The 15,429-nt window shown below is 36.4% G+C and overlaps 4 protein-coding genes across 4 annotated transcripts; 2 read left to right on the top strand and 2 right to left on the bottom strand.

Annotated features, from left to right (window-relative positions):
• Positions 1-122: 122 nt before the first annotated feature.
• TrAtP1_007201 (uncharacterized protein) lies at positions 123-1,901 on the top strand (the record flags this gene model as incomplete). Its single annotated transcript, XM_066113429.1, has 2 exons — positions 123-304; positions 353-1,901. 2 exons carry the CDS (start codon positions 123-125, stop codon positions 1,899-1,901), a joined length of 1,731 nt encoding a protein of 576 aa, XP_065969515.1.
• An 864-nt stretch (positions 1,902-2,765) lies between these two features.
• On the top strand, positions 2,766-4,697 carry TrAtP1_007200 (uncharacterized protein; the record flags this gene model as incomplete). Its single annotated transcript, XM_014092877.2, has 7 exons — positions 2,766-2,979; positions 3,053-3,533; positions 3,596-3,601; positions 3,661-3,692; positions 3,755-3,923; positions 3,989-4,061; positions 4,122-4,697. The coding sequence occupies exons 1-7, from the start codon at positions 2,829-2,831 to the stop codon at positions 4,695-4,697; spliced, it is 1,488 nt and encodes a 495-aa protein (XP_013948352.2). The 5' UTR covers positions 2,766-2,828.
• Positions 4,698-7,310: 2,613 nt separating this feature from the next.
• TrAtP1_007199 (uncharacterized protein) lies at positions 7,311-8,082 on the bottom strand. Its single transcript, XM_014092876.2, has one exon. The coding sequence runs from the start codon at positions 8,038-8,040 to the stop codon at positions 7,360-7,362; it is 681 nt and encodes a 226-aa protein (XP_013948351.2). The 5' UTR covers positions 8,041-8,082; the 3' UTR covers positions 7,311-7,359.
• A 435-nt stretch (positions 8,083-8,517) lies between these two features.
• TrAtP1_007198 (uncharacterized protein) lies at positions 8,518-9,408 on the bottom strand (the record flags this gene model as incomplete). Its single annotated transcript, XM_014092875.2, has 1 exon — positions 8,518-9,408. The coding sequence occupies one exon, from the start codon at positions 9,406-9,408 to the stop codon at positions 8,518-8,520; it is 891 nt and encodes a 296-aa protein (XP_013948350.2).
• Between the last annotated feature and the right edge of the window lie 6,021 nt (positions 9,409-15,429).

Genomic DNA, 15,429 nt, shown 5'->3' with positions numbered 1-15,429 from the left:
GGAGATTACGACGCGAAGGGAGCATATTGCACAGATATAAGACTGCTTATTGCTCCTAGAAAGCCTCGTTCAATAGTTTTAGAAACAAGCAATTGCAGCCTCCTTATACAATCCTATTCATCATGACAAACGCAAAACTACTATCACAGCTGTTATTGCTCATCGGAGCGAGTGCACACACTTTGCATGCAACCGAGTTCGCTCGCAATGCGGGAAAGGCCACAGATGTCTTGTATAAAACCATTCAAGCCATTGGCGGAACTCAAGCGCTGAATGCTGTGAACGGTCTCCAATACCATTCTTCGTAAGTCTCATTTACAATTGTGTGCCACACTTTTCTAATGTGACAAAGGCTCTTTCGAAGTCAGACGCTTACACAGAACTACGATGTTATTCGGTCCGACCAGGGTGTATCCGAAGCTGGCTCTCAGTCGGTCTCCTTTAGCTTCGCCGAAAAGCAGCTGCAGCAGCGCATCGATCGAAAGTATCAGTATGGAGATTACTGGATCTGGGCGTTCCCAAACCTCCAACCAGATATCGATTACTCCATGGTGGTGCAGTCAGGTCCAAATGGCTTTGCATGCTTCAACAAGGGACAGAACTCCTTCTTTGCAGAAGATCCATCTCAGCCATTAGGCTTCGCGGATCCGTTCCTAGCAGATTACCTCATTCACTCAGCGCAGCAGCTAGCTTTGCCGTATTTATTGAAGTCGTTCCTCGAGAACAAGTCCCGTTTAGTCCTCTCCTCGGTAGTCGAGAAGAACTATGGCGCCGAGTTCACTACGCTCCAGATGCCTGGCCTGAATCTTCTTTTACTCATTGATCAGTCCACATTCCTCCCATTTGCGGTCCGGGCTCCGGAAGATCATCTCATCTTTGGCCCTTCCACGAGCGACGTGGTCTTCTTCAACTATACAAATGTTCCGGTTGGCGACCATCAAATGAAATTTCCTCACCGAATCCAGACGCTGTACAATACGGTATCTGTTATAGAGGACTTCGTCATTGATGAGCTCATGGTTAATCCTAAGTTTGAGGCCGATTTCTTCTCGCCATCAAATGCGACCAAGACCAGCCACATGCCCCCACGCTCCAGTTCAGACTACCCAAGGTCTGAAGTTCATGAATTTTTTGAAACGGGACTCTGGGGCGGCCCATTCGGAGACGTGTTCAACTCTTCAAGCGTTCAAGCCGCACCCGTGTTCCCCAACGGTTCCACGCCAGAAATCATGAATTTGTTCGTTGGCTATCCAGACTACATTCAAATGCTGGTCGAGATGGAAGACGGGCTTATCATTACAGATGCCCCTGCATTCCGATCCAGTATCGTTGTCGAATGGGTGAAGAAGAACATGGGAGGCAAAAGAATTACACACGTTGTGCCCTCCCACCATCATCGTGACCACGCTGGCGGAGTCGGTGACATCTTGGCGGCTGGTGCGACGCTGGTGATACCCGAGGTTGCAAAACCGCTGTACGCAAATGTCAACGGAGGAAAGTTCAAGACTATCACGTACAACGAGGAAAAGCCCTTTGTCCTCAAAGATCGCAAGGTGCAGTTTGCATCGTTTTGGCACCCAAGGGCTGCACACGCCGAAGACTGGGTGTTTTCCGTCGCTGCTCCAGCTTGTTGGACGGATGCCAGCTCTGAATTTGCCCTTTTCAATGCAGATGTTGTTAGCCCTAGCTCTGGTCCGGCAACAAGGTGGGACACTGGATATGCCCGAAATTTTCTTCTTGATGCCATCGCCGATAGTATCCCAAGAAGCGCTACTCTAATTGGATCCCACGGATCAAGCGAAATTGGACTTGGTACACAAGACTCACTGGCACATATCGCAGAGCTGGCTGGTGTACTCTATCCCGATCCAAAAACATTGGGAAAACATAAGTGGTGTTAGTAAGAATAGACTTGATAGCCTGGATTTTTTATAAAATGTATACTTGATAAGTTTAGATTTGGACTTGGGTTGGGCTTGTTCCATAATAACTTTATTATAAGAGTTAGGAAATATGCTTAGAAACCCATACTACTTGAACCTATTATATTATACAAAGCCTTGCTGGTCTAGCTACTATTTAGACTATGGCACTAGAATATGTTCATGGGCTTATTTGATGTAGCTGCTACAGCCTTGTTCCAGAAAGAACAAGGCTGCTAGTAAAGCTAGGGATTACTTTATAAAGATAACATGTCTTATTCTGTTCTATTTACTTAGGGAAATATTCCTCTTTTATGTTTAGTAGCTAAGTACTTCCCTGCTCAGTTACCAATCCTAGCTATAAACCGGTCGCAAGGCCAGTTAAATCTCTTTACGCAGGTATCAGCTAGATAAATTATAAGAGTCGCTACGCAGTTGCTATCATTGCTACTAAATTTAGAAAGACAAGCAAGGCTCCTTCAGCTAAGATTACGCAAGTTGACAAAATCAATAGGACAGCTGAGTATACTAGCCTATGCCGCCAGTGTAGTAGCTGAGTGATACTAATGCATCCGTAGCCGTAGCTGGAGAATCTAGGCCTGGATTGCATAGGATTGTTCAAAAAAATGGGCGCTAGGTGGGTCGGGAGCCATCTAGAATCGGTTAAGGGACAGGGGCAACAAGACTATTGAATACCGGAGGTTCAGCTTATGTAGATCCTAAGTCTAGATTGTGGCGATTATAACATAGGCAAGAGATGGTCTATGCCTTTTTAACAGTTTATTCTTAAAGCGGCCCGGTTCCTCCTTTGATCTTTTTTTTTCCTTTTTACCAACAATAAGGGTTTTTGTGGTTGTTTATTTCCAATCTATTAGCTTGTGATCTGCGCACTAGCTCTCTTCCACGATGGTTGCGCTCAAAGCGGCGTTGCTATGGCTCAGCACTTCAGCTTACGTTCTTGCATTACCAGCAAGTGACAAGGAAGCCGAGGACAAGTATAATATCAATGGCGAGCTCCTTAGCCCTAGCTCCGATAAGAGGTCAAACAGCTATCCAGGTATGTAACAGCCTTATCCTCCTATACCTTGTAAGAGTGTTTTATCGTAACCATTGGTTAAACAACTGGACAGTCTGTAAGAATGACCGAAACTACTCGGCCCTTGAGCGCAACAAGGCCAAAGCCTCGCCATTCTGCTCCACCTACCTCCGCTGCACAAAGACTACAACAGTGACACCCACAATTCGCAAGACCACCACTCGAAGCGACATCAAAACAGCTACCGTTCGGCAAACCAGTACGGTCACCACACAGATAACTACAGTAGCCACGGCTAGAGTGACGGACACGTCTACTGCCACCCAGACAAGGACAATTACTGCCCAGGTCACAGACACCAAGACAGATCTAGCTACCATTACACTCACGGACGACCGAACCAACACTGCTACGGCTCTGGCGACAAGAATAGCAACAGTGGAAGTTACGGTTGACATCACGAAGCAAGTTACTGACACTGTTACTATTGAAGTAACGGACACAATAACCAACCAGATTACGAGCACCGTGACCGAGGAAACAACCGACACAGAGTCTAAAACGGTCACAGTAATGTAAGTATTTTATTAGCCGGACAAACCCCCCCTAAAGATTTAATGCTAATCCTTTACTCTAGTTCTACGTAAGCCACCCTTTCCTCCCAACAAACTTTTAGAACAAGGCGACATTAACATTCTACAGCGCCCCGACCCCTATCCAAACCATCACTACGAGTTAGTCATCCATTGTCAAAACATTTCGTAACACATATATTTAAAACTGACTCCCTTCCAAGACAAATACCATTGTTCCATCAATGGCTATGGTACATCCCAGTACAATGTAGGCACTGGCCCAAGTAGTAGTAGCAACTTTGCCTCTTGTAAGGCGTTCTGCTCGACGATATCAAGCGCCGTTAGCTTTGGATACGGCGGCGGGCAATGCTCCTGCTACAACGCTCCAGCGTAAGTTCCCTTTGGCTTTGGCCTCGTGCTCAAGATAATGAAGAGTAACGCTTTTGAAACTATAGAGAAACAAATACGAGGAAGGCAGCCACCCAATACTATTTCTCAGACCTAGCTTGCCCTTCGGAGAATCCCCCTGTAAGTTTTATCTACCCTGCCGCGATCTGGCGGATGATCTTAATCTCATGGCCCTTTTAGCCCACTAAACGCGATGTCACGCATCTCAACATCCCCGACTATATCCCGTGCGATGATCCTCGAGATGTCACCAAGGCTTGCTCGTGCCTCATTACAAAGCCGGCCGCTCCCACTACCAAGACTGCCACCGCCCACCCAAAGACCATCACGGCCACTGTAACAAAGTGCAAGACACTCACAGTTACCAAACCAATGACAATCACAAAGACGAACCAAAAGACTCTCACCACAACCCAGCACCAGACCATCATAAAGACAGCCTACAAGACCACTACTGCCACCCACCATAACGATGCGACGGTGACTAATACTGTTACAAACGAGGTCACTGAGTATAATACTATTACAATGACTGCCTACAACACTGTCTCTGCAACAGAATATGATACAGCATACTTTACGAATACCAATAGGGTCTCTCAGACAGATACAGACACTCTCACTGCCACAAACACCAACTATGAAACAATTACCAATACCGTTACTATATCTAAGACCAGTACTGCTACATCTACATTTACCCCTCCCACAGCGACTGCGACAATAACTCAGAATGGGTTCGACTACGGGTCGTAGACTGTGAATTAAGTTCTCCAGTCTAGTTAACAAATTACCAGTAGTAAAAGTAAGAGGCAGGGGGTAAATAGCAAGTGGAATTCAGATTTCCATTTCTCGTTAACTAATGTTAATACCTATCATTATTATTTTTTATTATCATTTATATTAGTAAAGCGCATATACCTATCTGGTTTATTGCACTGCGACAGTCCCATGGAGTACTCGGTTGCTTGACCTGGAATTTCCAGCAATTCCACATAAAGTCCAGTACCTGTCCACAATTTCCAAAGATGCTGTTCCCTTCAGAGAGCACATTTTCCAGCAGACGCTCAAAGAATAGTTGTTGATCTGCGTCAGCCACACAGCCGACTACACAGATAGGCTAGCTCATTTGGCGAGGAGAAATTGTGTCCCGAGTCACCTGAATTTCCGATGACGCTCGGCTCACTGCTCTCCTTATTTTAGTTAGCGAGGGACGCGGTGAAATCTGAGCCTCGAGAACCCGAAATTGCACCAACGCTTCAGTGGCAAATATACGAGAGGCGCACCCTTCATCAGATTGGGATAGTAACTTTGCTTGTGTCAGCTATTGTAAACGATCGGTCAAGGCGATAGGCTGCGAACCTCTGATAAAGTTATGGGGATTGCTTCTATACAGTCGTCGATTTCATCTTCAATGCATTGTATTCTGGTCCAAAATTGCTCATTCTCAATGAGATTTACGTCGTAGACCTTGATCTTCCACTCGTGCGGTTGCTCTCCAGTTGCCAATAGCTTTCATTACCGAGTTATGGCACCCCATGATATGTCAAAGTTCAAAGTTACAACTTAGACCTAGCCATTCTTCATAAGGCAGTTTTGGCTTTTGTTCTGTTGTTACGCATGCCAATATGTCCATCCACACTCATACTGGGGTGTGAAGTGCTAGGTTGCCGTGGTTTTGTTTTCGAACACTTGACTCACCTCAAAGCTAATTAGAGCCACGTCACATGTTATTGCCTCAACGAGATTTCCGTTCCTAGGCCGGAGCTTATTTATGTTGATGGAAACAATAAAATCTCGAAGCTGCCTCAGGGCTTTGGCGTAAAACTCAAGTTCAAGATGGCGGTTCTCAATTTCGCCTTGGAGCGATCGCAGATGTAGCGCTGCGAGGCCCATAGATGCTCTATAAAGCGGTCCATTTTTGCTCAAGAGCCAAAGAAGCCAGCCACGAGGTCATTTTCTGTTTTCAGAGAATGGGCATTGGTAGGGGTGTGGCAAACTGTATATCTTGCAAGGGCCGGGCATGAACATCCCCAGTCTTTCTCAAGATTGGGCGGCGCGTGAACGGTGCGACGTGATTGCCCTGAGCTGAGACGACTTCCTCCGCAGCAATGGAGATGAGAGGCTACCAGACTTGGCATTCACCGAGCTCGACAAGATTCACCCGCATATTCCTCCCATGGATGACCCCTCTCAGCGCACTGAGTCGCAGAAACAGGTCCGCTACGAAGACATAGTTACTGTAGTAAAGAAGCGGGGAAAATCCGGTCTTATTGACCTGCCTGGGTGTGAGGACGCCATTGAAGCTTTGGAAGCAATGCAAGAGAGGATTTGGAGGAATGGATGGCTGAGAATAAGTACGACGTTGTGTTGTTTCTAACCAATTGCAATGTCGCCTTAGCTGACTCGGACGGGAACTATTAATCTTTGCTTGACGCGTTAAGAGACGGCGTCAAATACGCAAATGCCGGTCGTTCTCAGCCCCTTGGAGTTCCCTACATCACCGCTCCAATGGGATCCCTTGCAGAGGAGAAGATGCCGGTCAAACTCACTTTCTGTGGCGCAGCATACCAGGACTCCGATCTCATGAGATACGCCTTTGCATATGAGGCTATATTGAGGCGCCGAGAAAGTCCACCCTTGGCGCCGTCATTGCTGTCAGATGAGATACCATTCCAAAGTATCAGTCCTCCGTTAACCTCCTCAACCCAGTCAGTGTTGAAATTTTGTCGACGAAGTCAATCAGTAAAGAGGGCGATGAACTCGAAGCCCGTTTGATCGCGGTAACTGGGACCTGCCATGTAGCAAGCTCTCTGAGGGCCTTCACTAATGGTGAGCCATCGTCTCCCGTATCCTGGGAAGGCAACAATTGTACGTGGACGGCTCACCTCACTCAGCCCAAGATTGGGACAAATAGCCGTCGCTGGCGAAGGTGCTAAGGGACTAATTCATGATTGTGTATGTCGCAAAGGCTGACAATGGTCAGGCAGCCAGCTCATTGATCTTAGTTGATTAAACCAAGATATGGTTATGGGTATTCTTCTTAATAGAAGACCCAAATATTTATTAAATATAGGAAACTTATTACCTTTCTTAATGGCAGGGGAAAACCTGGACTAGTTCCTATTTGCTTGCATCATGAGGTCCAAGGTGTAACAAAGGGGAAACAGAGTTAACAAATTCGGCTTCCACTGCGCCAATACAAGTGGTAAAGTAACTACTCCGTACAGAACTTCCCAAACACTACCTCTTTATAGTCGTCATAACAACGAGATCTTCTCGCTCTGGGTTTTGTCCTATTCCTAGCTCTAACTGGTCACTAAAGGTAGAGCCAACGGGTAATATCTAGCAATAAATCGAGCAAGATGGTGTAAAATGGCCGTGGGAGGTGCAATCTCTTCCCGCTAATCAAATATATTTACTCTATTCTCTTAGCATCAGATATTACTGCAGACCTTTTTTCCTTTGCAATCCCAAGTCGCTGCTGAGCAACATCACACAATCTGACATTTCCACATTCGCAGTCCCTCTCCCTGATCCAGCGATACGTGATGCTCCACCTATCCTTACGAAGCCTGACCGTCCCGTCTGCCAGAGTGTCTGTCTTTCTCTTTTTAATGCCATGAGTCCAGTGCAGCCTCGCATCCCCAGTCATCTTCATCATCCCCCGCGGCATTAGGTCTATATCAACGCGCTCATCTCCGTTACGAAACTGCATCAAGATTGGCGACCCGATAGACAGCGCGTACAGTTGGTCCCAGGCCTGATGAGCATCAACGTGCGGCGGGATCCCTGTGCCTGGAGGATAGTATTGTAGGCAGACCTGATCAGGTGGTCGAGCCTCCGTTGTGGGGATTAATGGTACGAGCCAGTCGGGAAACTCTTTATATGGGATATTTGGGTCTACACCAAAGGTCATGTAGTCAAATGTGTAGCCGTAGTGTAATGACAGGCGACTGCTGTCCTTTTGGGGCCATTTCAGTTCATTGAGAAAGGTGTGAACCAGTTGCTCCTCATGCTCCGGGCTAATAAAGTCGTCTTGCAAGAAAAGACCCCTAGGCAATCCGGGTCGCTCTTCAAACCCACCCATCCCTGCCATACCAATTGTGAATGGCAGTTCTGTGATGGGTGGTAGTATTATAACCTGTGTGAAAATTTGAACTGTGTACCCCGCTAGTGTAAATGCCGAATACCCTACTACCCAGTTGCTACAGAGACCTTGGGGGGTTAAACTTCGGTGGCTGTAAAAGCTGGAGGGGTAGATTTAGGTAGAAACTGAAATGCCAACTGTGCCCCGGGGCTGGTTCGATAAGACAAAACCTGCACACGGGCAAATATACACCGACCCAAAATAAGACATATAACATCGCTCGGTCATGTGAAATGAGACTGGCCATTTGAAAGTCAAAAGATTACGGCATTAAATTAAATATTCTAGTTACATATCCGGTCACTTGCACTTTGGTTCCGGCTAGGCCGCGTTTTAGAATCGATTTACTTGTGCGAGTAGGTAATAGATAGTTGAACAACTCTTTGAACCTATACAGTCAGGCCCTCTGGGCGCCAGTCTTACTGTTCAGTCAGAACTGGTTTGGCTAGCTTCCAAATACTGCTGAAACTCTGACTTTATTTGTACATTAACTTCTTCTTGTATAACCGCTTCTTCATCCGCTTCTTCGTCCGCTTCTTCGTCCGCTTCTTCGTCCGCTTCTTCGTCCGCTTCTTCGACTCCTCGAAGTCTCTCTGCTAGACGACTAAAGACGGAATTTTCAAACATCCTCATGATTTCAGAGATTGGCCCGTTCTGTGCTTCTGAATTGAACTCTGCCGAATAGCCGACATAGGCGAGCGAAAGTAGTGCGGATAGAGCATGTAGCTCTGGCAGCCGGTCCTCTTCTGCAGAGTCATCTTCCGAAGGCTCCAGATTAGTGGCCTGGGCCATAAGTTGTCGAAGCGGGCACGGATGAAAGCTGGTATACGTGGCTTCAGCAAATTCTGGGTAAGTATGGCCCGCGGAGGTGGTGTAGCTGCCCTTGACAACTCTCAGCCTAGAATGTGGTTGACAGGTACCAGCCGACCAGCTGAAGAGATTCCCAATTTTAGCACACTCTGCTAATGCCGCATGAGCGAGAGCGACAAAGCCATCAAAGTCTTGTTTATCCAACCTGTATATACAACCGCTGAAATGGATGCATATATCAGGCTTGCAGAATAATAAAAGAATTCTTGTAGAACGTAATGCGTCAATCCAGATGTCGAAGAGACACTCATCTCGATTGACAGACACACTCGAAGGATCAATCGCCGTCGCCCGTTGGCGCCAGCCCGCAAGCTGTCGGGCCTCTTCTAGATAGTTGTGCTCCGGCTTGGGTGGTGGCTTCCTAGAGTAGGACCCAGACCCAGCAAGAGTTGTTCTGGGCGCTTTGCCACCTGTGCTTTTTCTTGCGGTTTGCTTAGTTCGAGCCATGATAGGGACCCTTGGGAAATATTGCTAAATACTGAAAGACTGCTGGTATAATATAAAGGGACTTCCTATCAAGAGCCCAAATGCCTCGAGAAAGTGGCCTAAAAAAACAGGCCTTGTGGCTGAGTAGCCCGGCATCTTAGTCAGATAACTGGTGTTGCATTTTTGTAATAAACTATACACTAGATAGTTAGTATAGGGTAAATTCCCAAGGGATAGACCTAGTAAATAATTCTGGGTTTATGTTAGCAGAGCAGTTAGGAAACCTAATAGGTAATATAGGTAATAGTAAATAAATATTACTAGAGTATAAGTAGTGTAAAGCGTGTTATAATCTTAATTTTATATTAATAATTAGCTATTTAAGTTATTTAATAAGTATAGAAAAGTAAACTTATATACTTAGTTAAATCTAGGCTTATAAGACTTATAAGATAAGTTATATAAGTTAAAGCTTATTAAGCTTATTTATTAAGTTATATAAGTTAAGCTTAATTAGCTAATTAGCCCTTTAGTTAATTTAATAAGTTTAGGTGGGTTAGCTTATAGTTATAACTATAAGAGCTAGGTTATAATATAATATCCCCCTTTTATTAGTTTTATTCTTAAGGCCTAATTATTTTTAATATAAGTAATTTACTTTTTTCTTAATAAATTCTTTTTTTTATTTTCTTATAAAATATTTATTTTTTTTTACTAATTTTATTATACTAGTTTATTTTAAGCTAAGATTTAAAAAGTAAAAGATATATAAGAATTTATTTTTATTAATTTTATTTTATTTAGTTAAAATAAATAAATACTTGTGATAAACTATACACTAGATAGTTAGTATAGGGTAGATTCCTAAGGGATAAACCTAGTAAATGATTCTGGGTTTATGTTAGTAGAGCGGTTAGGAAACTTAATAAGTAATATAGGTAATAATAAATAATGTTACTAGATAATAAAAGTATAAAGCATGTTATAATCTTAATTCTATATTAATAACTAGCTATTTAAAACTATTTTTAAGTAAATATAAGAAATATATATATATTTTATTATTTACTAGTATTTACTTTCTTAAAGTAAATATTTTTTATATTAAGAATCTGTTTACTAATATTTACTTTCTTAAAGTAAATATAATTCTAATTAGCTATATTAGCTAGGGGTTTTTTTATTACATATACCCTATAGGTTTATTTATTATAGCTATAAGTTATTAAGTTATAATATAATACTCCCCTCCTATTAGTCTTATTCCTAAAGCTTAGCCTGCTATTTATAAGTAAGTCTAAGCCCTTAGTTATATTAAGTAAGTAATTTTCTTTTATTATTATTATTATACCTAATTATATTAAAAAGTTAAAAGTGCTATTAAAGTTATATTTTACTACTTATTATTATTCTTAATTAAACTTTATTTATTTATTTAGTTTTAAGGTAATACCTTATATATAATACTTAAATAAGAAAATTTATTATATAATAGTTAAAGGTATTAATAATTATACTTATTATTATAGCTTAGGTTATTCTTATAATAGTTTATAAGTTTTAATATTAAGTTATAAATGTTTCTTCTTTTATTTTTATTTTTTATTACTAATTTTTTAGTTAATTATATTACTAAGGAGCTAAAGTATTTAAAGCATTAAGAGAAGCTTATAAAGGAGGCTTTAGTTAAGCAGTAGAAGAAGCTTAATAAAGCATTAGGTTATTTAATGCAGTTGCGCAAGCTTTATTATATTCTTTATAATTATAGTATAAAGATAGTAAGGTATAAGTTAAATACTAAGAAGATAAAAGAAGCTAATTATTATAAGAAAGAAGAGCGTTATGCTAAACTTATAAGAGTTTAAAATAAAAAAGCGCAGATTCTTTATAAGGTTCAGTCTATAAGCAGGGTTAGGGTACTTAACCTCTCCTCCTTTAAGTTAAACCTATTATTATTTCTATTCCTAGGGACTAGTAATATTCCCGCAGGATTATTTAAGTATTCCTCTTAAGTTCTTATTCTAGGACTTATAAGTTTTTATTATTATTATAACCCTTTTATTTAGCAAGGTACTCTTTTTCTCCTATTATTTTATTTATTTATATGCAAGTTAATTTTTTAATTTTATATTCTTCCTTAATATTTTAAATAATAATTTTATTTATAATTAGCTTGCTTATCTCTTTATCTACTAGTGCTTTTTTAAGTAGTAATATATAAAAGACAGCTGTTTTAAGCTGTATATTATTAAGTAAGTCTAATTTATAGTTAACTTTACTGATTTTCTTTAAGATTCTAAAAGGTCTAAGTTTTCTAAAGTCTAATTTATCACTTAGCCTATTTATTTTAATATTTAGTAATTTTTTATTATATAAGTGTTATAGCAGGTAAACTATATCTCCCTCCTAAAGGGTTAGTCCCTTAATCCTTATATAATTTACATATTCTTTTAAGTATTATCTAAAGAATTTAAGTTAGACTTTAAGTTCTTCCTATAATTAAATTATATCTTCTGCAAGAATATATATATTATCCGCATTTAGTCTATCGCAGGGTGGTCTATAGGCTTCTAGTATAAACCCATAGTTAGTGTAAAATAATATAACTCCTATAGTTTCTATTATAAAGCTATTATATTACATTTATATAACTAGTAGTATTTTAACCTAGTTATCTTATTAAAGATTAATATAATATTATAAGTATACTTTAATAACTTAGTTTATTTATTTTATTTATTTATTTATCTATAGGTAAAATACTATGCTTAACTTATAATAGGTTTTAAGTTTAGCTATTAGTTTTTACTAAAATTTAAATGTAAAGGTATTTTCTTTATTTAATATAATCTCTTTTAGTATTTTATATTCCGTAAATATATATCTTATATAGAGATATACTAGGTTTTCTACTATATATGCTTTTTCATATAGTAAGAAATATACCTACTTTAAGAGTTTATCTATAATAATAAAAATACTATTAAAGTGTTTTCCTATTAATAGATCTTTTAACTTAGGTAAATTAGTAATATAGTTAAATATAATAATATACTAGTTCCTTTCTAGAATTAAAATTAGTTATAATATCCTATATAACTAATGCCTTTTATTTTTTATTTTCTTATATATATTATATTTCTTAATAACTTCTAAGATTTTATTTTTTATCCCTGGAAATTTATAATAGTATACTATATAATTCTATATTATTTTAATACTATAGTATACTACTATAATTATACTATAATACAAGTCTTAAATTACTTTTAGTTATAATTCTAGTAGTACTTAGATTTTCCCTTTTTATTTTAGTAAACCTTCTTTAATAGTTACTTTTTCTAGGAGTTTATTTAATTTTATATTTAATATATATTCCCTTATTTTATTAAGGATAAGGTTATATTCTTTTATAATAAATAAAGTGTTAATTTATATTTATTTATAATTACTATTACTATTTTTTCTTAGTACTTAAGCTTTAATTTCTAGAATTTCTTTAAAATATTCTTTTTTTCTACTTAATATATTTGCTTATTTATTAGCAGTGCTATTAATATAAATAAGTTTATAGTTAAAGTTTAAGAGTGTCTTAAAATATTATATTTATTATATAAAGAGTTTTTATATCTAGGTAAAGTATATAATATTATAGTAATCTATATATACTTTAACTTTATATTTATTTCTTAAATAGTAGTATTTTTATTCTTTAAATACTTTAAGAATTACTATAAATTCTTTATTATAAATAGGATATCTTAATTCTAGTCCATATAGTTTTTAAAAGAAGAATACTACTAGATAATTTTTCTTATTTTTATCTTTTTAAATTAGTACTTCTTTAATAGTAAAGTTTAATAAGTTAGTTTTAATTTCTAATAGTTTATTAAAATTATATATAATAAGTATAGGTTCACTAAGGAGTGCATTTTTAAGTTATTTAAATACTACTTTTATTTCTAGTTTATATATAAGTTTTTTATCTTTTAGTTTCTTTTTGCTTTTTTTATTTTCTTTAAGTTAAGTAATATTAGTAAGTAGCTTAATGATTTTACTATAGTTTTTAATAAACCTTTAGTAGTAGTTTACTAAGCCTAAGAAGTTTTATATTCTTTTTTAGGTTTCTAGTAGTTCTTATTCTTAGATTACTTTAAGCTTATTAGGATTTATTTAAACTTATTCTAGTAAGATTAGGTGTCCTAGGAATTTAACTTCTTAGATATAAAAGCTGTATTTTTTAAGCTTTACTAATAGATTAGTATTTTATAGTATTTATAGTATCTTATAAATATATTCCTTATATTTTTTAAGGGTTTTTAAAAAGATAAGAATATTATTAAGGTATATAATTATAAAGTTGTTAATATATATTTATAGTATATAGTTAATTATTTATTAAAAGATTACTAGTGTGTTAGTTAGCCTAAATGGTATTACTAAGTATTTAAATAATCTATAGTATATTCTAAATGCTATTTTTTATTTATCCCTTTTGCAGATGTAAATTAGATTATATACTCCCTTAAGATTTAAGGTAGTAAACTATTTTATATTAGTTAAGCAGTCTTAAATTTCTATAATAAGTGGTAATAGGATTTAGTTTTTAATAGTAATCTTATTTAGCTATTTATAATTAATAACTAGTTTAAGTTTCCTATTTTTCTTTAGTATAAATATAATAAGGTATTTAGCTAGTAAGGTAAATAGCCTAATATATTCTTTTTTTAGTTGTTTTTATATTTATTCCTAAAGTATTTTTAGTTTTACTTTACTAAGGTTATAAATTAGGAAGAACTTTATTATTTTTCTATTTATAAGATTTATATAGTAATCTTATTATAAGTAAAGTAGCTATACTATTTCTAATATTAGATTAAATAGTTTCTTATATTTCCTTTGGTATTATTAAGGTGCTTTTTGGAGAATATTTTTTTAGTTTTTTATTTTTCTCTTTTTCCCTTGCTTTTAATAATACTTTATCTAAAGCTTGTAGTTCTATTTTAACTTATATAATAACTTAGTTAATATATACTTATTTTCCTTTAACTCTTTTATAATTATATTATAATAATACTAGTAATTTTTTTATATTAAATTAAATGTTTTTCTTAGGTTTTATTCTTTTTTTTATATTTTTTTTATTTTATTATATAGGAGATTTTATTTTTAGGTCTAAAGGCGTGTCTTTACCTTCCTTACCCTCTTTATAGCTTAGTTATAGCTCCTGGGTAATATTTTCTTTCTAAAGTATTTATTTTATTTTCTAGTTAATTAATAAGTTACTTTATTTTAACTATAGGTGTTTTAGTATAATATTATAAGTGTTAAGGTTTATAATATTATACTTAATATTCTTAAGGCATTTAGCAATTATTAAAAGAAGGTAATTAATTTTATATTTAATAATTATTTTATATTCTAGATATATAATACTTAAAATATAAGATAGTAGTTTCTTAGTAGTGCTTAATAGCTGGAGTTCTGCTACTAAGTTAGGAGTAATAAGGTTATAATTTATATTACTATTTATATAAATTATAACTAGTTATTAATTAATATACCCTTTAACTAATAGTTTTTTATTATTATATCTAATTATATTAATTTAAATATTATCTAAATAAGTTTAGTCCCTTATAGTATTTTAATATTTTATATACTATTTACATTTTAGATTCTAATTTTAATTCTAGATTATATAGTAGTATTTTTTAATTAAGGCTTTATTTTCTTTTCTATTATTAATATAAGTTCTAAGGTTATAGCCTTTTTATGTTAGCCTTTAGGTAGTCTAATAGTACTAGTTTTTTTTTTACTAGTATTTTAGGTAGTCCTATATATTATAGTTAAGGAAGTAATTTATTTAGTATTCTAATTTTTATAAATAGTAATTTTGCATTTTATACTAGTCTTTAAGTTTATTAAAAGTATATATTTTATAATATAGGGTATTATATAATATTTAATTATTATTCCTATAGTATTTATTAAATCTTAGGCTTTTTATGCGCTTATTATTTAATAGGTAATAGGATTTTA

Source organism: Trichoderma atroviride, chromosome 4 (assembly GCF_020647795.1).
Source record: "Trichoderma atroviride chromosome 4, complete sequence".
NCBI classification, from domain to species: Eukaryota; Fungi; Ascomycota; class Sordariomycetes; order Hypocreales; family Hypocreaceae; genus Trichoderma; species Trichoderma atroviride.
This window is presented reverse-complemented; position numbering and strand designations above follow the sequence as displayed.